The sequence below is a fragment of the Taudactylus pleione genome, unplaced genomic scaffold, assembly GCF_031769625.1.
Source record: "Taudactylus pleione unplaced genomic scaffold, aTauple2 ptg000201l, whole genome shotgun sequence".
Classification (NCBI taxonomy): domain Eukaryota; kingdom Metazoa; phylum Chordata; class Amphibia; order Anura; family Myobatrachidae; genus Taudactylus; species Taudactylus pleione.
In genome coordinates, this window is record NW_028284603.1 from 41,420,901 (window position 1) to 41,443,604 (window position 22,704).

The following is a 22,704-nucleotide window of genomic DNA, read 5'->3' on the forward strand; positions in this document are numbered from 1 at the left end:
GTTATATGAGGACACTACGGTATGTCATTTTATTTCAATATAAAGATAGGTATGTCTCAAAATCAGAGCCATAACTATGGGTTTGTGACTGGTGCCGCAACTCAGGGCCCAGGGCCTAGGGGAAGTGTCGTTGCAGCCCCATGGCACCAGCATTTTGATTGCAAGATGCCTTTAATGGCATCCTGCAGCCTGTAGAGCTACCAGGAGGATGCTCTGAGTGTGCACCCTACAGAGTTCCCCGGAGAGTCCTTCTTCCTTGTCCCAGCAGACCCACTCCCTCAATATGACATCACATGTTCGGGGACGGGGGCAGCACAGGATGGATAATCTCCTTCCTACTGCACTACTCAAACATACCTGGAATGTACCACAGATATTGAGAGCGAATAAAATCCCCAAGTAATGTAGGCTCCGCCCACATTCCACTTTTAGGAACTGATCAATATGCCCTGTGCAATCTTTTGCAGGATTTGTAGGTTCAGGTGGAAAAAGTAGAACAACAAAATTCCTGAAACAAAGTAGTGATATGTACAAAGCCTTTAGAACTCAGGGCTATCCAACATACATTTTAGATATAGCTTTAAAAGAAGTTCAATCTCGCTCTAGGTCAATACTTTTAGACACGAAAATCATTAACAAGAAAAGACTGAACAAACCAGACAGAGATGCTAAATCATCCTTCGAATTGAGAGATAATTCTCCACTATTCATTACCCAATATAATGCTGCAGCAAAGAAAATAACAGAAATTATTAACAAAAATTCTAGTATCTTACGACATGATAAGTATTTGAAATCATCATTACCAATTAAGAATAAAGTTATCTATAGGAGAGCTAAAACTCTTAAACATAGATTGGCACCGAGTCTTTTTTCCAGCAGAGAAATCTCCACAAACACTAGTTGGTTGCCTTCCAAACCCAAAGGCTGTTATAAATGTGGCCGTAACAAGTGCCAAACTTGTCAACATATGGAGAAAAACGGCATAACTTTCACTTCTTTTTGCACCAAAGAAAGTTTTAGTGTCACCAGTTTCCTTAATTGTAGATCACAATATATCATTTATTTGATACAATGCAAATGTGGCATACAATATGTCGGCAGAACGACACGCAGTCTAAACATTAGATTCTTAGAGCATAGACGTAATGTCCAAAAGGGTCTTAAATCACATAGCCTTTCAGAGCACATTAACAATTGTTCCATGAACATCTCGAAAGATATGACAGTGATGGCCATTGAGCAAATAGATGCTACTCCAAGATGTGGAGATAGATTCAAAACTTTATGTAGACGAGAAGCATTTTGGATTTTCAAATTAAACACCATGACCCCAATGGGCCTGAACGACACAGTAGAATTAAATAACATCTAACGCTCTGCATCTTTCCCTCCGATGACCCCCCAACACTCCAGGTCCCTGGAGGTTGAGATAGGTAAAATAAAAAGATATTACAAGATTGGCAGATGTTGCCTGCTGTAGACAAGATCTGAAGATGCGATGCCCTATCATCAACCTGCTTGCGAGCGCAGGCCCAATGTGAGCAGCAAAATAATCATGTCACTGTCACCAGTTGAGTAGGGGTGATAAGGTAGATGTAGAGTATTTGAAACCCATGGTCTCCAACTATATTATTTTATTAGGGACCATACCTGCCTTAAATTTATGTTTGAACATAAACCTAAACTAGATTTTTTTTATAACCCTAGGGAGGAATTCAATTCGATACGATAATTTTTCGGGTGGGTAGAATTCAAGTCAATTAGATCCTGTTTTATTCACTCTAAAAATGATCTGTTTATGGGTGAATACAGATAGTTATTGGGCATTTATTTTTCGGAGCCCGCTGAGCTCCTGAAAAGAGATGCCCAATAAGCAGGGGTGCCTGTCAGCAGCTGATCACACGCTGCTGTGTGCTGGGCTGCAGTAGGACCATGGAGACTGCTGCCGCTGAGCAGCAGCAGTATCCTCTGTGTGGGTGGATTTGCGGAGTTTGACTGGTGCTGTATACTGGTTAAACCGTAACGCAGGTGTCCTAAGGCGAGCTCAGGGAGGACAGAAACCTCCCGTGGACCAGTGCCGGCGTTTTCAGATGATGTCATCATCAAGCACCGGAAACTCCAAATCTCCAGAAACCTCCACGGGTGCAGTGCGGGTGTGTGGAGATGATGTCATCACCAAGCACTGGAAACTCTAAATCTCCCTTGAACCCCAGACTGGAGCGGACCGGCGACCAGGGGAGGGGGTCCTTCAGCTGCCACCAGAGATTACAGCCTCCCCCCCGCATAAAACCCTGCTTGAGACCTGGGAGGAAATGAGCCGTTATCCGGGTTGACATGGCAATAGGCCTGGTATTTTGGCCAGTGGAAAAGGGGTATTAGCCGGCGGTAAAGTAGTGGCTAATTGAATTCCCTACATAGATTCTATTTTCAGGGTGTAGAGAGTGTAAAATAGTCCTGATGTTCCTCTAAGTTTCATGACATATATGTCAAGGTTGTAATAAAGGTGCAATAAATTAATTGATGGTAAAAGTATGGCAGGCAGGATTTTTATTGAAAAAGATAAAGAAGATGTGAAAGCGCAATGAGATATAACAATTAAATAATAGATAATTTAATAATAAGGATGTGATGTATGGAAAATTGGTTAAAAATAGTACTATATCACAAAGAATTAATAAATATACAGAATATACAATAAAAAGACACTAATAGCATCAAATATATACATAAATAGAATGCACATGAGATACCGAATGTACAGATGAGTAGTTGGTAATGACTGTGTTTCTGTCTGTGAGACAGAATGAAGTAATTAACCCAATTAATACAAAATAAAACCAATAAAAATATTCTTAAGGGACAAAATGAAATAATAGTCTCGGATGATATAGAAAAAGACAATAAGAATGCTCCTGTAAAAGGTAAATTAGCGTTGGTATTGTGCACAATACAGGCTAACCTTAGAGATGTGGCTCCCGGTTAGACTTCACTGAAACACAGAGGGCAGTGTCCGGAATGCCTCTCTGGTATATATCTCACCGACCAAGGAATGATCCGGCCTCCTACCAATGCTGGTGTGAGGCCGCTATGAAAAGATCTAAGGACTGGTCTCTGCCCGTCCTGTGAGCGGCAATGGCTATTCGTAGCTTCTGCTGTCGGCTGTCGGGACTCCGTATGCAGGAGAACCAGGGGGTCAATGCGCCCAGTCTCAGCTGATGAACGGCCGTGATGGAAAAGGGCCGTGCTGACACACTCCGACCTCTGTCAGATGGCTGGATCGGGATAGTTCAAAGTCACCATATGAATGCTCTAATAGATGCCGTTTGGTACTATGTAGGTGGTCGTGTGGAATCAATAAATGGATGTGGAACAGAAGTGGGCTAACGCGTTTCTCAGCCTTTAGACATCCGGCTGTTTCCTCAGAGACAATGATCTCTGTTCCACAAGCAGTGGGAATATATACCTCCAGTCATTTGGTAAAAAGGAGACAGGTGAAGTGCTTTTCCCTTTTTTATATTATATGCCTCTTTTGTATTCAGGAAAGGTCTTCAGTTAAACCTCTCACATATTTAGGATTATAAACTCATATGACAAATGTGCATTTTTTACAAAAATCATATAAAAAAAAAGAATAACAATACAATAAATTATATATAACACCTTATTTAATTCATTAAATCAAGACTCCAATATAAGTAAGTATATAAATAAATAAATGAATATTGATTGATAAATAAATAAATAATATTGAACTCTACATGCGAAATCCAAAGATTGTAACAGTATTATTTGGAATTAATCTACCATATTATAGCTATCATATTCCATGATTTATCATAAAAAAGAAGAAAAAATCAATAATAGAATTTTGATGAATTGAATCAAATCAGTGTTACTATCCAAAATAGAGTGCACATTGTATAGATTTAATGTCCGATACTATGTATACGATATATCAATTCTTATCCTAAATATATCGATTAATCGATTTGAAATGACATTAAGGAAAAAATTATTAGAATAAATAAATAAATAATATAAATAAAATAAAATAAATCAACAATGATAAGGGAAGTGCAAAGAAAAACGCGCCATCCATCCGAGATATATTTAGACTCAGGGTGGAGAGCACGCCATCGATGCACCACCACAAACCACCGCAAATCTAACTCAGACTATAACCCCAACATGTTAGAGTAAAATTAACTAATACTGTAGTCTGTGCGATTAATAAGATAGATCAGGAAAAGAAAAAGAGATATAAAAATTGTTGTATTAATAGCAAGAAAGGACAATTAATCCCCATAAATTATTTGTAGATGATGATAATCAGTTCGATGGTATCAATAGAATATATAATGAATTTGTTTAAATAGTGAGCATACGGAATAGGGAATATTATGACGATAGAATATTAGGATGAATGAGAGTGGACAAGGGAGAACAAGTGTGGTTTGAGTGGAAAATGCGTCTCACCATCCAAGATATATTTAAACTCAGGATAGACGACGTACCATCCACTCTCTCCACATATGTGCAAAAGGGTTTGTGGGAAGATGATCATACTCCTCTCATAGACCTATCTCAACCTCCAGGGACCTGGAGTGTTGGGGGGTCATCGGAGGGAAAGATGCAGAGCGTTAGATGTTATTTAATTCTACTGTGTCGTTCAGACCCATTGGGGTCATGGTGTTTAATTTGAAAATCCAAAATGCTTCTCGTCTACATAAAGTTTTGAATCTATCTCCACATCTTGGAGTAGCATCTATTTGCTCAATGGCCATCACTGTCATATCTTTCGAGATGTTCATGGAACAATTGTTAATGTGCTCTGAAAGGCTATGTGATTATTAAATTATCTATTATTTAATTGTTATATCTCATTGCGCTTTCACATCTTCTTTATCTTTTTCAATAAAAATCCTGCCTGCCATACTTTTACCATCAATTAATTTATTGCACCTTTATTACAACCTTGACATATATGTCATGAAACTTAGAGGAACATCAGGACTATTTTACACTCTCTACACCCTGAAAATAGAATCTATGTAGGGAATTCAATTAGCCACTACTTTACCGCCGGCTAATACCCCTTTTCCACTGGCCAAAATACCAGGCCTATTGCCATGTCAACCCGGATAACGGCTCATTTCCTCCCAGGTCTCAAGCAGGGTTTTATGCGGGGGGGAGGCTGTAATCTCTGGTGGCAGCTGAAGGACCCCCTCCCCTGGTCGCCGGTCCGCTCCAGTCTGGGGTTCAAGGGAGATTTAGAGTTTCCAGTGCTTGGTGATGACATCATCTCCACACACCCGCACTGCACCCGTGGAGGTTTCTGGAGATTTGGAGTTTCCGGTGCTTGATGATGACATCATCTGAAAACGCCGGCACTGGTCCACGGGAGGTTTCTGTCCTCCCTGAGCTTGCCTTAGGACACCTGCGTTTCGGTTTAACCAGTATACAGCACCAGTCAAACTCCGCAAATCCACCCACACAGAGGATACTGCTGCTGCTCAGCGGCAGCAGTCTCCATGGTCCTACTGCAGCCCAGCACACAGCAGCGTGTGATCAGCTGCTGACAGGCACCCCTGCTTATCGGGCATCTCTTTTCAGGAGCTCAGCGGGCTCCGAAAAATAAATGCCCAATAACTATCTGTATTCACCCATAAACAGATCATTTTTAGAGTGAATAAAACAGGATCTAATTGACTTGAATTCTACCCACCCGAAAAATTATCGTATCGAATTGAATTCCTCCCTAGGGTTATAAAAAAAATCTAGTTTAGGTTTATGTTCAAACATAAATTTAAGGCAGGTATGGTCCCTAATAAAATAATATAGTTGGAGACCATGGGTTTCAAATACTCTACATCTACCTTATCACCCCTACTCAACTGGTGACAGTGACATGATTATTTTGCTGCTCACATTGGGCCTGCGCTCGCAAGCGGGTTGATGATAGGGCATCGCATCTTCAGATCTTGTCTACAGCAGGCAACATCTGCCAATCTTGTAATATCTTTTTATTTTACCTATCTCAACCTCCAGGGACCTGGAGTGTTGGGGGGTCATCGGAGGGAAAGATGCAGAGCGTTAGATGTTATTTAATTCTACTGTGTCGTTCAGACCCATTGGGGTCATGGTGTTTAATTTGAAAATCCAAAATGCTTCTCGTCTACATAAAGTTTTGAATCTATCTCCACATCTTGGAGTAGCATCTATTTGCTCAATGGCCATCACTGTCATATCTTTCGAGATGTTCATGGAACAATTGTTAATGTGCTCTGAAAGGCTATGTGATTTAAGACCCTTTTGGACATTACGTCTATGCTCTAAGAATCTAATGTTTAGACTGCGTGTCGTTCTGCCGACATATTGTATGCCACATTTGCATTGTATCAAATAAATGATATATTGTGATCTACAATTAAGGAAACTGGTGACACTAAAACTTTCTTTGGTGCAAAAAGAAGTGAAAGTTATGCCGTTTTTCTCCATATGTTGACAAGTTTGGCACTTGTTACGGCCACATTTATAACAGCCTTTGGGTTTGGAAGGCAACCAACTAGTGTTTGTGGAGATTTCTCTGCTGGAAAAAAGACTCGGTGCCAATCTATGTTTAAGAGTTTTAGCTCTCCTATAGATAACTTTATTCTTAATTGGTAATGATGATTTCAAATACTTATCATGTCGTAAGATACTAGAATTTTTGTTAATAATTTCTGTTATTTTCAATAAAAATCCTGCCTGCCATACTTTTACCATCAATTAATTTATTGCACCTTTATTACAACCTTGACATATATGTCATGAAACTTAGAGGAACATCAGGACTATTTTACACTCTCTACACCCTGAAAATAGAATCTATGTAGGGAATTCAATTAGCCACTACTTTACCGCCGGCTAATACCCCTTTTCCACTGGCCAAAATACCAGGCCTATTGCCATGTCAACCCGGATAACGGCTCATTTCCTCCCAGGTCTCAAGCAGGGTTTTATGCGGGGGGGAGGCTGTAATCTCTGGTGGCAGCTGAAGGACCCCCTCCCCTGGTCGCCGGTCCGCTCCAGTCTGGGGTTCAAGGGAGATTTAGAGTTTCCAGTGCTTGGTGATGACATCATCTCCACACACCCGCACTGCACCCGTGGAGGTTTCTGGAGATTTGGAGTTTCCGGTGCTTGATGATGACATCATCTGAAAACGCCGGCACTGGTCCACGGGAGGTTTCTGTCCTCCCTGAGCTCGCCTTAGGACACCTGCGTTACGGTTTAACCAGTATACAGCACCAGTCAAACTCCGCAAATCCACCCACACAGAGGATACTGCTGCTGCTCAGCGGCAGCAGTCTCCATGGTCCTACTGCAGCCCAGCACACAGCAGCGTGTGATCAGCTGCTGACAGGCACCCCTGCTTATCGGGCATCTCTTTTCAGGAGCTCAGCGGGCTCCGAAAAATAAATGCCCAATAACTATCTGTATTCACCCATAAACAGATCATTTTTAGAGTGAATAAAACAGGATCTAATTGACTTGAATTCTACCCACCCGAAAAATTATCGTATCGAATTGAATTCCTCCCTAGGGTTATAAAAAAAATCTAGTTTAGGTTTATGTTCAAACATAAATTTAAGGCAGGTATGGTCCCTAATAAAATAATATAGTTGGAGACCATGGGTTTCAAATACTCTACATCTACCTTATCACCCCTACTCAACTGGTGACAGTGACATGATTATTTAGCTGCTCACATTGGGCCTGCGCTCGCAAGCGGGTTGATGATAGGGCATCGCATCTTCAGATCTTGTCTACAGCAGGCAACATCTGCCAATCTTGTACACGATCCGGCGGCATATCGTTCAGGGTTTATGCCTTAACGATATGTCATTCGGATCCGTATACGATGGTGAATACAAAGTTAGAAATTTAAAATTAAAAAATGGTGTGCCCCCCCCCCAAAGCACAACCTGCCCCGGGCTTGTGTGACCCAGTACTGGTTGTGCTAAATACAGGGGACAAACAACGTAGGGGTCCCCTGTATTTAGCGCAACCAGCACTGGGCTCTGATCCGGTCCTGGTTCTGGAAATACAGTGGAAAAAAATTAGTAGGGTTCCCCTGTATTTACCAGACCCAGCACCAAACTTTTTGTAGCGGGGGGTAATGCCACAGCCAGGGAAACCCTTACACCGGGTCCCTCGGCCAAAGCATTACTCGTGACCGCTAGTCAGCCCAAGGCCGGAGATCCCTGGGAGTTGGGGACCCCCCAATCAGTCAATGAGCGATTCTCACCATTGATTTCAATGGTGAGAATTGCGAGCTTACTTAGGTTACCTTTGCGGTTCTCACAATTGACTTCAGAGGTGGGAACCGCTCATTGGCTGAGAGGCGGAAGACTCGCCTCTCTCAGCCAATGAGCGCTCAGCACTTCATAGTGAAATTTTTTTTACAGGCACCCTATTAATAAAGTTTTACTTTTTACAGTGTGTGTGTTCTGTGTTTTTTTAATATTGCTTTTGCTGTGGAACTACAGGTACCAGCGGACCCGTAATACTTGTGGTTCGCCAAGTACCAGCATGTGGGGGAGGCTTGCTGGGACCTGTAGTTCCACAGCAAAAGACAATGGGCCTGATTCAGACCCACTCGCAAGCAGCTGTCAGCTCGCAAGTGGGTCAATGGTGTGCACTGCGCATGCGCACGACGGCGGGAGCTCCGTCGTGCGCATGCGCCAGACGCGACGAGCGAAGGACTTTCCTTCGCTCGTTGTGTCTGATCAAAGGGGGCGTGCTGTCGATGTTGATTGACAGCACGCCCCCTTTGGTGGGCGTGCCGGGGGCGTGCCTCCCAGACGGGGGCGTTCCCAAGGGAACGCCTACCGTCAGAAGCCGGCCCACTGACATCACTAGTGATGTCAGTGGGAGTGATTTTGGCTCTGATAGAGCCAAAATCACTCCGGGCCTTGCGGTTTAGAAACTCAACCGCAGGCCCGGCTCGCAGTGGCGATGGTCGCGATGGTCAAGACCATCGCGGCCATCAACCTGCATGCTCGTATAGGCTGTGGGTGGTGACATAATTATGGAGGACGGCCCTCATTCAGAGTGTGCGCTCTGCTCAGAGCGTCCGGCTCTGAATGAGGGCCTATATTTTTAACTATTTCAAATGCACCACACTACATAATCAAGCTGGAACCCACCAGCTAGGCGTGCTGGGAATAGCCCCAGGCTATCAGCCTAGGCCTGGGGTGCCCTGGAGAGGGGCACCCATTTATTGGGAAGGGTCCCCAAATCCCCAGGGATCTTTGGCCTGGGCTGACTAGCGGTCTGGGGCAAGGCTTTAGCTATGGGAACCCAGTGAAAGGGTTCTCCAGGCTGTGGCATTACCCCCCCCCCCCCATGCTAGAATCAGTCCGGTGCTGGTTCTGGTAGATACAGGTGAACCCTACTAATTTTTTCCCCTGTATTTCCAGAACCAGGACCGGATCAGAGCACAGTGCTGGTTGCTCTAAATACAGGGGACCCCTACATCGTTTGTCCCCTGTATTTAGGCAACCAGGGCTGGTACTGAATAGCCTGGTGCTGGTTGTGCTTAATAAAGGGGATCCCTATGTCGTTTTTCCCCTGTATTTAGCACAACCAGTATTGGGTGTCCAAAGCCTGGTGCTGTTTGTTCTTTTGGGGGGACATGCCGTTTAAAAAAAAACAATTACACAGGTTATTCCCTTTTTTAAACACAGCAGCACAGACGGATCTCACTGATCCTGTCCGTGCATCTGTGTTTATTTTATTTACACACTGATGCATGCATCACGGATCTCCCTGATCCGTGCAAGCATCTGTGTCTCTGCTATCACGCATGATCTAAAGATCGAAAAAATCATGCACGATAGATCTTGTGTCACATCGTGCAGCTTTTGTACGATGTGTCCTGAAGTGCCAGGGAGCTGCTGGGGAGAGTTCAAGGGAAATCGCTCATGATATCGCATCATCTAGTGGGTGGGTACGCACCCTAACAGTAGCTGTATTGTAACGCCACCCTGTAGCCTGGAGAGTCGCTCGGCACAGCCTTAGAACATGCCTGGCGCTCAGTTTTCTGGTCCTGGCCATCTCTTCCGTGATATCATAAAGTCACATGTATGGGAGCGTCGGCCAGGCCCAGGGCGCATTAGTGCCATGTTACAGCACTGGCATATGTGCCTCCTTTACTACAAGTCTCCAACAGTGTGCACTTGCACCTGCCCTGTAGCAGGTGCAAAAGATTAGCCTTCTAACAGATGCGTATACACCAACTTTCTGGTCTACTCGGACTACATTTACATGCACACGCCCTTACTAAACATTTCCTAGGTGAGAAAGCCCCTTCCAATGCCCATACTGCCTCTCCAGTCATAAGGTCTGATCCATGCAAAATGTGTGCACGTCTTCATGGGCACATAAGCATGCATTCACTTTCTGAGTATACACATTGGGAATTTACGCAAGAGACGCTAAGCAGACTGGCATAGATTATGCAGTGGTAATTATTCAACACCAGTCTGTATGGAAACAGTTTACCCTCAATGAATGTCCATGAAGGAGCTTCCAAAGGTGACTGTCAGAAAGATAACCATATCTTAGAAAATGATGCCCTACATTAAACAACTAAATAGTTCTCCAGTAATATTAGTTTTTTTTTTACTACCGTGTTTAAAAATGAAGACTATGATACATCACAAGCCGATTTCAAAATGAGCATTATTAATTAAAGTATTATACTGTACCGTCCCATCTGTCTCGGGAACGCTGATGACGTCTGACAGCTGCAATAATTTGGATCCCGACCTTTGACTTGCCTGTCTGCTTAACATTACATCTTCTAGAAGAAAGTCACAGTGTTTACATCAAACAGTGAGAAGCAACTGGTAATGGCTTAAGACTAATTAAAGTGTTATTAGATGTTTACTTTCAGAAATTAATTGAAGCTAATGTTGTGCTCAAAAAGAGAGGTAGACAAGACGCTGGATTCCATCAACATTTGCAGATTACCCAGAGTAAGTGCAATCATTATCACTACAAACAAGGATAACAACATTTTCTGTACTTTAGATATTACACCCTTAAGTTGCATTATCTGGCTTTGTAGTATAGCAGACAGAGATGAAGATATACTGACATAGGACCAGAAAGGAGTGGACAGGTGCAAATCACAATTTTAAATGTGATTTTATTTATATATTTTAAAATAGCAGATTTCCAACTTTGTTTCCTTATTACTATTAATGTTGTGATTTATGGCAGCTTATGGCTTTCCCACATCCCATCATGCACTTTACTTGTTACTGCCTCCTCCATGTTCTCATGTAAAGACTTCTGAACGAAGCCCTTTGAAACAAATATCCCACAAACTTTTATATATCAGCTGTCACGGATATGGTTTATTTTAGTTGTGCTCCCGGGCTTGGGTTAGGACTAGTTCTATTCAACTCAGTTGCCCTCTGGAGGAGACTAGGTCTAATGAAGTTCCTACGAATGAAGAGGGTACTGGAGAGACTGAGAACTGGTTAGTAGCTCAGGCACTGCTGAGAGCGACCAGGAAGTCGCAAGGTGAACGGAAGTAGCACAGGCTACATGGTGCAGCTGATTAGCTGAGAAGTGAATGGTGATAGTGCAGGCTACTTGGAGTGGCAGATTAGCCGTGAGGTGAACAGTGGTAGCGCAGGCTACTTGGTGCGGTAGGTTAGCCGTGAGGTGCATGGAGGTGGTGTGGAGCTGCTTGTTGCGGCTAGAGAGCCGTAAATGGTGGATGGTAGCGTAGAAGCTACTTGTCGCGGCCTGGAAGCCATAGGTGGTTGGTGGTAGTGTGGAAGCTACTTGTCGTGGCTTGGGAGCCATAGATGGTTGGTGGTAGCGTGAAAGCTACTTGTCACGGCTTGGGAGCCGTAGGTGGCTGGTGGTAGCGTGGAAGCTACTTGTCACGACTTAGGAGCCGTAGGTGGCTTGATGGTAGCGTGGAAGCTACTTGTCGCGGCTTAGGAGCCGTAGGTGGCTTGATGGTAGCGTGGAAGCTACTTGTCGCGGCTTAGGAGCCAGAGGTGGCTTGATGGTAGCGTGGAAGCTACTTGTTGCGGCTGTCAGCAGAGAAGTCAGCAAACACTTTCAGAGCACAGTGTGGAGGCTCACTTAGACAGGCTAAGGGGACTTGTTGCACTGGCAACTAGTGAGAGCAGTGAAGATCCTTTTAAAGGGAGTGCTGGATGCTGACTGGCTGGAAGAGAGGGAGAAGCAAGTCTATTGGAGGAAATCGTGTCACATGGCCAATCCAAGATGGCTCCGCCCATGGACGAAGACCCGTGGTGAACCCACGAGTGAAAATCCGGACCTGAGGCTGAAAACAGGATGCAGAAGCCGCCAGGGAGCAGAGGGAGTGATCGCCTGCAGGAACTGACTGGCGGGGAAGCAGGGAGATACGCTGCAGCATTCTGAGAGGTAAGTGCCGGGGTCTGATTCTGGGGTCTCTATGGTGAGTTATGACAGTAGTTTCCCTATGTTTGACTAGTCTGTCCATGATGGGCTTGCCAACAGGGGTGTAGCGAGGGTGGTTCCAGTGGAGCATGAGCTCCGGACACCAAAATGGACAGAGGGTGCCGTCCAGGGTTCCGGAATTCATGGGGCGCTACTCAGTATGATGGCCACCTGTTCGTTTTATCTCGGTTTGTTTGCTCTATATCCTAAATAAGTTACAGATCTGAGATCAGTTTCCACATTTCATGCTCCTCAAGCTGCCCAGATTGCCTCCCCTCTGACCCTCCTTCCTCTGTTTTCATCTTCTGTCACCTCCCCTTTCCTGTCAGATTGATTATTCACTTCTGACTTCTTTAATTCCCTCCCCTCTCTACCCTGTGATTGGCTCTTTGCCCCTGTCCACTCCTTTCTTGTTGGCTTCTGTCTCCGCCCCTCTCTGATCAACTATTTGCCCCTCCACTCTCCTTTTCTTATTCGCTTCTGTCACTGGCCCTCTCTGCTTGGCTTTGCCCCTCCCTTCTCCTTTCATATAGGCCTCTGTCACCTCATCTCTCTGAACAGCACTTTCCTCTCCTCTCTCCTTTTTGATCCCCTCCCTCCTTCTCTCCTCATTCATTCATTGTGCTTCAATGGACTTAATAGTTATACATCTGAGGTAAAATCCTAAACTTCAATTATAAGGTATGAGTTTAAAAAGAGTTACTGCTTTGCTATTTAAAGTAATGGAGGTGTTCCCAGGCATGACCACACAGTGTTATTTGAAGGTCTATTTGAAAGGAAAATATTAGGAGACCTGAAATAATAATAATGGTGGTAGACAGAACATGGTTAGTAGTACTCACATTAATATAGGTGCAATGTAAAGTAGGAGCATAGCTGAGAAGGGAGCTTCCCATAGGTGTCCCCACTCCAGTGAAAGATGCTTGGGGCTGTAATTGCACTAATAAGCTTTGCACCCTGTGGAATTTCACTCTAGCACATGTATGCTGTCAATTTAAATTAAATGATCAGAATATATAATATAGTCTCCTCTATTGATTAATAACAATTGTTCAAATGAGCAAAAGTCAGATCCTAGGTGCTATACATAAATAAAGCAATGCAAAGGAGCTACCCCTTAATGTCAGAACTGAAGCATTCTATTCCCCCAATGGGACCTCAACACCCAGCGCGATACTGCCACTGTTTGCTGTTTTTCTCTTCACTTCAGTATTCCCCCACAGGCTGGCCATACCCCACTGGCACAGTTCAGTACAGGAAGGGGGGAGGGGCACTATGACATGCACTTTCTCCGGGTGCCATGTTTCCATGCTACCCCTCTGTTTGCCAATCACGATTCTGGTAACCCAACATGCTTGATCTGCTGCAGCAGGCCACTGGGCCACCACTGCAGCTGCTGTGCTCTGTACCTAATGCTCAGGAACTCACTCATCCACAATCACAATTTTACGTGTATCTGGAGCGGGATACAAAGGCACTAGGGAGAGGTAAGAATTAGACTACAGCAGGGAGGTTAGGGTTAGGCACTAGAGGCAGGGTTAGGGATTCGGGTTAAGGGACTGTACATATCAGAACACCGCTCTATCAGATGTCTGCACCGGAAGTAACAATCACATGACCACCAGGACCCAGAAGACGCCGCTGGGGTGCTGCAGCCGCCTGGAGCAGGTAAGTCATCGCTGAGTCACCAGTTACAATTTGCCAATACTCTAATATGTCGACATTTCATCAGTGTCTACATAATGAATGTCAACATGGTAAATATCGACTTTGTGGCATGTCGCAATTATGAATGTTGACATATCATACCACAACCGTGCATTTTATATTGTTTTTGGGGTAAATATAGTTTTCTGTTAAATATTATTGGAATTATTAGTATATTGGAATAAATATGTTTTTATTTTATGTGCATTATATATGAAATACGTAAAATAGGAAGAGAGAAAAGAAAAAAAAAACACTATTCACCCTTACCATAGCTGAAGAAGCAGAATGATAAGTGTGCTTTCCCTAGCAGTTACAGTATATGAATACCATATAGGTGCAGGCACATTGATGAAACAATATAAGCCTTTTACCTTGGATTTTGCATAACTGACAACATATAGACGATATCATTAACCAGTAAATAGCTCTAAGGGATATTAGCGGACAAGGAGACATTTAAAGTTGATGGAAACCAGAGAAAAAGCATTTCATCCAAACTGTCAGAAATAAATGGCACTAATTTATATTTGCTGCAGGTCTCAATATTTGATCGGGCGTGATATATTAAGTTGACACTAGAATGTTGACATGTACAAAATGTTGACATTCACAATGTCGAGACTGACATAATGACAACTTTAACAGAATGTCAACTGTAAATTTTGACAATGCAACATTGCATGCACTTTTCATCTAATCCTACCGGCAGCCTAACCCTAACCGCAGCATATCCCTAACCCTATAGTAACTATAACCACAACCTAACCGTAACTGCAGCATACCCCTAACCCTATTGTAACCCTAACCACAGCCTAACCCTAACCGCAGCCTAACCCTAACCTTATAGTAACCATAACCACTGCCTAACCGTAACTGCAGCATACCCCTAACCCTATTGTAACCCTAACCGCAGCCAAACCCTAACCGCAGCATACCCCTAACCCTATAGTAACCATAACCACTGCCTAACCGTAACTGCAGCATACCCCTAACCCTATTGTAACCCTAACCGCAGCCTAACCCTAACCGCAGCATACCCCTAACCCTATAGTAACCATAACCACTGCCTAACCGTAACTGCAGCATACCCCTAACCCTATTGTAACCCTAACCGCAGCCTAACCCTAACCGCAGCATACCCCTAACCCTATAGTAACTACAACCACTGCCTAACCGTAACTGCAGCCTACCCCTAACCCTATAGTAACCCTAACCACAGCCTACCCCAACTCTAATGTAAGCCTAACCCCAATATAACCCTACCCGCAGCCTAATCCTAACCGCAGCCGAACCCCTAACTCTAACGTAACCCTAACCACAGCCTAACCCTAACTTCAGCCTACTCCTATTGTAACTCTAACCGCAGCCTACCCCACGTCATGGGCTTGATTCCAAATAGGGTCCTGTCTGTGGGGAGTTTGTATGATTTCCCAAGGTTTACCAGGGTAACCTCCGGCTGCTACGATTTCCTCCCACTGCAATCTCTAAATTGCTGTGAGGTTAATGTGCTTGTAATTAAATGAACCTTAGTAGATATTTGTATGGTAGGGAATTAAGACTGTAAGCTGCAATATGGCAGGGTCTGATGTCAATGGTTAAATATTCTCTGTAAAGTGATGTGTAATATATGTAGGCGCTATATAAATAAAGGATAATAAATAAATAATAATCTGTCTGAGCTTATCAGTCATGCACTTTACAGGCAGCAATAAAAAGGACTGAGTGATATGCAAGCTGTCCTATTGTTTCTATTCAGCCAGGGTAGGACACACATATCATGAACATGTCAACCATGTCCTTTATCGCTCCAACCTGCCTCAAGGTTATTAATTGTTTAGGGTTCTTCCAATCTGTGTCCAGAATTGTAAAAGGAATAAGGATGTCATGACATTAGTGTGGATGCTCACACAGTAGAATACTTTAAGTTGTGTTGCCGGTGCCGTACAATGCATAGCAGATCCACACGGCATAATATCAGTAGTATACTCACAGTAATACCATCCATTCAGGGATGGCTCTCGTCATAATTAAGTACTTTAAAACTGAAGGATTTTAGTTTTTTCCTGACCAGAGGGTGCGTGCAGTAAGCATAGTTTTGTCAGCTAGTCAGGGTCTTTACTGCTCATGCATGGCCCAGCATTGAGGAGTTACACAGGAGCACTGTACCTGGAAGTCTAGTCCCAGGATTCCAGGTGCAGATTTGTTAAAAATATAAAATGAAAAAAAAAAAAAAACTCTGCAGATCCATCATCCTGCCCTTCTTAAATATGCAATAATCACTTCCCCAAACTTCACAAGAGGAAGCTGTCGCAGGACATTAACTGAAACAGCCATCAAAGGTGATACCTGGGCTGGCATTGGCCATTGCGACCTGCATGGCATAATAAATAAGTAGAATCCAGTGAAAATTGTTGTTTTCACTGGATTTAGGCATTTGATTGCCTTTGATATTTAAAACCTCATTATGTTGAATGGAATGCTAAAAGGGAAGTTTAAAAAGGGAGAATTGATCCCTATTAGAATTGCATGGATCACCCAGAAAGAAGCCTAGAAAGAGAAAAGACCCAGCCGAATTTTTATACTACATATCACCCAGTCTTGCCTCAAGAAGCCAATACCACCACGCTCGTCATCCTCCTCAGCATAAATTATTCCTTTTTCAAGTTCCATTGGACTGGCGAGGAACTGCAGGCTGAATGCCACATGGACAGGATGCGGGAGGGTTGTCTACTCACTAGAAATCCTGGGAGAGCCCCCCTGAAATTTAGGAGTCTGACGGACATTTCAGCACAGTAAGCAAAGTTATTGATCTACATCTGGAGATTGCAAAGAATCCATTAATTAAGATCTAGATCTATGGGCCTGATTCGGAGTTGTACTCAAATACAATGGTTTACATACAACTCCGATGTTTGGCAATCTGCATATATGCAGGATCTGTACTGCACATGTGCAGATCTATGTCTGCGGCGATGGGCGCAGAGCCCCAAAAGCTGCTTGATTGACATGCTGGGGCCATTTGGGGTTGGCGACACAGGAAACGGAGGCGCGTTATCTCGTTTTTCTGGGCATGCCGGAACTAGTGGCGTCATCCTTGGACGCCGCTTCGCTGTCCTGGACAGAGTAATTTAGCCGGACATCCTGAGTAATCTGAGAGGTACTCCGATGTGGTCACGCATTTGATCCGATGGCTGCGTCGCAGCATTAGTTCAAAGAAGCCGGCAGTGGGGGTCTTATTAATTACAATGCCTCCTGCCTCTTTTGCATATTGTAGCACAGCCGCTGCGTACAAAGATGCAGCGGCTGTGCTATTGCATCCATCTCTGAATCAGGCCCCATGTCTGGAGGTTGGAAAGAACCCTCTACTTAGGATGTAACACTACAGATAGCAATCTTCATGTGGTCTTATTTTCTGTTGCAAATGTGTATAGTAAGCAGTATCAACAATAGCTGAATAAATAAATCATTATCTATCTCATATCTATCTATCTATCTATCTATCTATCTATCTATCTATCTATCTATCTATCATTTTATAGAATGTACTAGATAAATTATAGCTATAAGCTAATTGTGTCAGGACTAGAGTTTCATGGCATGGTGGTCGACGGGTATTACATGTGAGGTCACTATGGCGGGGTATTTGGCGAGGGGCGTTGGCTGTGCGTGGTTCTGTGTGGGCATGTTGTCACTTTGGGCTGGTGAGGCCTGGTGGTGCTTCCGTTCCGCTCCGGCATGGGCGCCACCATCTTCATTAGGTCACGTGACCTAATCGCCCAATCCTGGTTTGTCACATGCTCTCTCTGGCCAGTCACGGCACAGCACTTAGTATTTAGGGAGGTTCAGAGCCTCACTTCATTGCCAGTGCAATGTGTTTCTCAGTATAGCTGAGAGAGAGTTCCCTGTGCTCACCACCTGTTTCCTGTGATACACTACCTGCCTGCCTGCTTGTCTGCTCCAACCCCGCTGGACTACCCTGCATCCTCCATTACCTTCCCCTTGCCTGAGTACCTGAGTCTGCTGTTTACCCTGCACCTTGCCTCCATTGACACTCTGCTGGATAATCCTTCCTCAGTCTGCATTCTTCATTTCAGCCACTACACCTGATTTCTCCAGCCTGTCATCAACTGGACATTTCCCTATTAACCAGTCACTACCTGGACAGTTCCCATTGTCTGCCACTACCTGAACATTCTCTATTAACCGGTCACTTCCTGGACATTGTTCATTGCCTGTCACTAACTGGACTTTTTCCCATTACTTCACCACAGCTCCCAAGTGCACTTAGTGCTATATCTGGACTTCAGTTTTTGTCATATTCATGTCTATCAAACCACTCATTAAAAGTTCCACCTTTTCATTTAAACATGCTTCAGTGTCTGCTCCTATCACCACCCCGGGCCCACAACAAAACCCGAACCTCACAAATTGTTGCTATAGGCAACTTGTATACTTGTCCTCTTTAGAAGGTTTGATACATCTCCCCCTTAAGCTGGGGTCATACCGGAGTGATGCCAGGCCGATTTGCCGTTTTGGAATGACAAATTGCCTAGCGCTTAGTGTGTACCGGCGAATGCGTTCTCTCGTGGTCGCTAGCGACAGTCGCTAGGTTTCATGTGCTGCACTCCAAACCTAGCGATATCGCTAGCCGCCATTACATTGTTAATGAATGACGGAACGGTGATCGTTCCGTTGTTCATTAAAGTCAACCAGTGTGAACGCACAATCACTGTTCACGGGCATTCGTACCAATGTCGGAACTAATGCCCGTCGCTCCAGTGTGTACCCAGCCTTAGTCCAGTGTGAGTTTCTGTGTTTTTTGCCCTGTAAAATGTTATAAAGGGATGTTTCTGAGACTGCAAACCAAAGAATATCATTTATATGTACTGATACTTCACAGGTAACTACATTGTAAGTGATGAAATTGCTATTGCTGTCTATAGACAATGTAGACAATCTCAGCCCTTTACAAATGAAATATAGCCCACATATAGCAATGCTTTTATATACATATAAACGGTACATAAATTAGTTCTTATATGAGAATACAATTTTTTTTATACAAAATTTCATTTTATCTTTAGTAATACACATACTGTATCAGATCATATTTATTTTAAACCTGTTTACATGTAAACTGAACAAACGCATGAGACTACGAGATTGCTTATTAATATTTTGTCCAAAATATACCTTCGTGACACTGAGATATTCATCAGTTGTCATTACATTGGAAAATCTCAGCAATTTTGGATTAAGACGAGATCACTTCTAAATTCAATAAAGGGAAAATTAAAAGCTGTTTTAGGAAACAGAAAAGACATTAGGTTCTGAGTGGGAAGAAAGCAGCAGGGTCCGCACAGCCCAGTGTGTTACCTACAGGAAAAAAACCTTTTCAACACTTTGAAATCAGTGTTCTCAAGCGACTAATTCCTGACCTCACATAGAGTAGCATCCAAATAACTGTAATTATCTCCTGGCATAAATGGTGTATCGACAGTATAGTTAAAATTGATTTTTGCCTAATTATTCCTTGTTGTTGTTCAACATGGATTTCTAAGAGGAAAACAATAACTACCTGCGGACAGAGCAAAGATTAAGGAAATGAAGCCTCTGGGTGGGAGAAGTACACGTGGAGATTATTAGAGAGCTGAACTTTCAAATGAGTGTTTTCTTGTCTATTAACATAAAACATCCCGCAGAAAGGAGAAGTGCTGACATTAAATGGAATCACTGCAGTCCCACTGGTGCCTTTGCTGGTCAGTTCTCACTACTTATTTATTCAGATCGGTGGCTTTGGCAAGCAGAGCGTTCACTCAGGGATCTCCCTGTTTTGTCACTAATGTGTGATTGTGTATTTAGTATATATAACTGTGAAACATGATATAAGGTATTTGGGACTATAATACACTATCCTATACTGTAAATTATAAGTATTGAAGAAGTCACCAAGGAGCTTAGATGCCACATAAAATTTCCATAAATAGGTAGTGGAATTCGGAGATGAGTTCTAACATCCATAATAATATACAGCAGGGGTTATCAACTCCAGTCCTCCAGTACCTACAACAGGTAATGTTTTCTGGATTTCTTTTATCATGCACAGGTGAGTTGATCTACTTTACCAAGTCAGTAATAATTCCATAGACAGAAATCCTGAAAACATGACCTGTTCGGGGTACTTGAGGACAGGAGATAAGAACCACTGATACACAGTATGGGGTGCATTATTCTTTATTTAGTAATCCACAAGTTTTCCTGACAAATACTGAAGCAATGATATTAGCACTCACTTGTGTATTATAAGGATATTGCATATAATTATGGCTTTATATTGTATAGGCATTTCAAGTCAAATAAAGAAAATGTATCTTCATTCAAAATGAATGGTTTAATGCAGCCTTTATGGACTGATGTTTCAATTTGACAGAATAATACGCAAACAGCTCTCTATTACTTATCCCCGTAATGCAGGACAGGCAATTCCTAGATGTCCTGATGCCAATCTGATTTGCCGATCGGTGGACTCCGTTGGTCAGAGATTTCTTGGGGGATCAGGAAAATACAACAGGTTATTCTGCTCATTTTTCACCTGCAGAACGGGGAATTTCCCCATTTAATTGCAGATAATTAGGCCCCATTACTCTACGCATGTATTCAAAAGGCAGCACGTGATTACAATACAGTGATTAAACTGGCTATCATACATGCTTTACAAGTCCGCTAAAATTTTTGGGGAAAACTCTATGGACTATAGATGTATATTAACCGTTCTAAAGAGGGGTGTGGATTATTAGATCGGCCGTGTCTAGATAGACAATAAATAGGTTGACCACGGTAGATAGACAGGGTGTGAAGATCGACTTACCGTAGATCGATAATAACATTAGTTAGCCTGTAATATAGTCGAAAGTGACAATAGATCGATATGTAGTATATCGAATATCTAAGTTAGACAGGTATATAAGATAGACCAGGGGCAGAACTACCGGCGGTGCAGCCGGCGCACTGCATCGGGGCCTGCTGCAATATATTGATCCACACTGCCGACCGCTGTTTATAATTGTATGGCAGGTGCAGAGCAGCTGCTTGCCGGGCAGTCATCAAGGCTGTGACTGACCCGGCCGGCAGCTACACGCAGGGGACAGGAGCACAGTGCAGTCAGACTCAGCACTGCAGTGCACTACTGGGTAATATATCATAGGAGTCTCTGCAGTGGGGTCAGAGGAGCATGTGCTGAGCTCTGATTGGATGAGCCGATCACATGCTTTCCTGACCCAGCAGCAGCGCAGCCTCATGTGACTCATTGTGAGGCTGTGACTGCTGCTCTGCCGGCTAGGGAGTAGATAGATCCCCTTTAGTTTCTGTACCCTGACGTCATCAGCCAGTGTCCAACGTCATTCCCTACCATACAATTGGGCATAGAGGGGGAATATAATCCTGTGGCGAGCGTAACGAGACACCGAGCCCGAAGTGTGGCGAGCGAAGCCAACTTTCTTTTTTTTCTGGACTGTGTGGGCAGGAAACTGCACTTCCGCCCTCATTTCACGTCACTTCCAGGTACAATACCTGTCGGCTGCCTGAGGAGGATGCTGGTGAGTACACCGTGTGGGCACTATAGGTGGCATAATGTGTGGGGACTACAGTGTAGCATATTGTGTGGGCACTAGAGGTGGCATAATGTGTGGGCACTACAATGTGACATAATGTGTGGAGACTATAGTGTAGCACAATGTGGGGGCACTACAAGTGGCATAATGTGGGGGGGCACTACAGTGTGCTATAATGTGTCTGGCACCCACTGCATCTCCCTGTCACCCTCTCCGTCACCCACTGCCTCTCCTCTCTCCTTGTCACACACTGCCTGTCACCTCTTCCTATCACCCTCTCCGTCACCCACTGCCTCTCCTCTCTCCTTGTCACACACTGCCTGTCACCTCTTCCTATCACCCTCTCAATGTCACCCACTGCTTCTCCCTGTCACCCACTGCCTGTAACCTCTTCCTATCACCCTCTCCGTCACCCACTGCCTGTTATCTCTCCCTGTCACCAACTACTTCTCCCTGCCACCCTCTCCTTGTCACCTTCTTCCCTCTATTTGTCTACCTCTTGCCTCTCCCTTTCACCCTCTACCTCTCCCTATCACCCACTGCACTTTGAACTTGGAGAAGGCCAGAGGAGGGGGGCCCAAAGCAAATTTTTGCACCTGGGCCCTCAACTGACAAGTTCCGCCACTGAGGTATACAGTACTTAGATCGACAACTAATAGTTAGACAATGTAAAGTCCGACAATAACAATAGATCGACCAGTCATAGATCGAAACTAAATAGGTCTATAGTTAATAGATCGACATATCAAAGATCGAAGATTCCTAGATCAAAACTAAATAGGTCGACAGTTAATAGATCGACAATAAAAAAGGTAGACAGTTAATAGATCGATAAATAAATGATGGACACGTTCCAGTTAGACAATACAAAAAGGTATACATCCTAGAT

The 22,704-nt window shown here is 43.7% G+C and overlaps 1 protein-coding gene across 1 annotated transcript in view; it reads right to left on the minus strand.

Annotated features, from left to right (window-relative positions):
- Positions 1-22,704, minus strand: part of CFAP61 (cilia and flagella associated protein 61) — a 335,591-nt gene that overhangs the window by 245,499 nt on the left and 67,388 nt on the right. Inside the window, exon 9 of the mRNA XM_088477572.1 lies at positions 10,755-10,849. Within this exon, the coding sequence (XP_088333698.1) occupies positions 10,755-10,849 (95 nt within the window). The remainder of the gene's footprint in view (positions 1-10,754; positions 10,850-22,704) is intronic.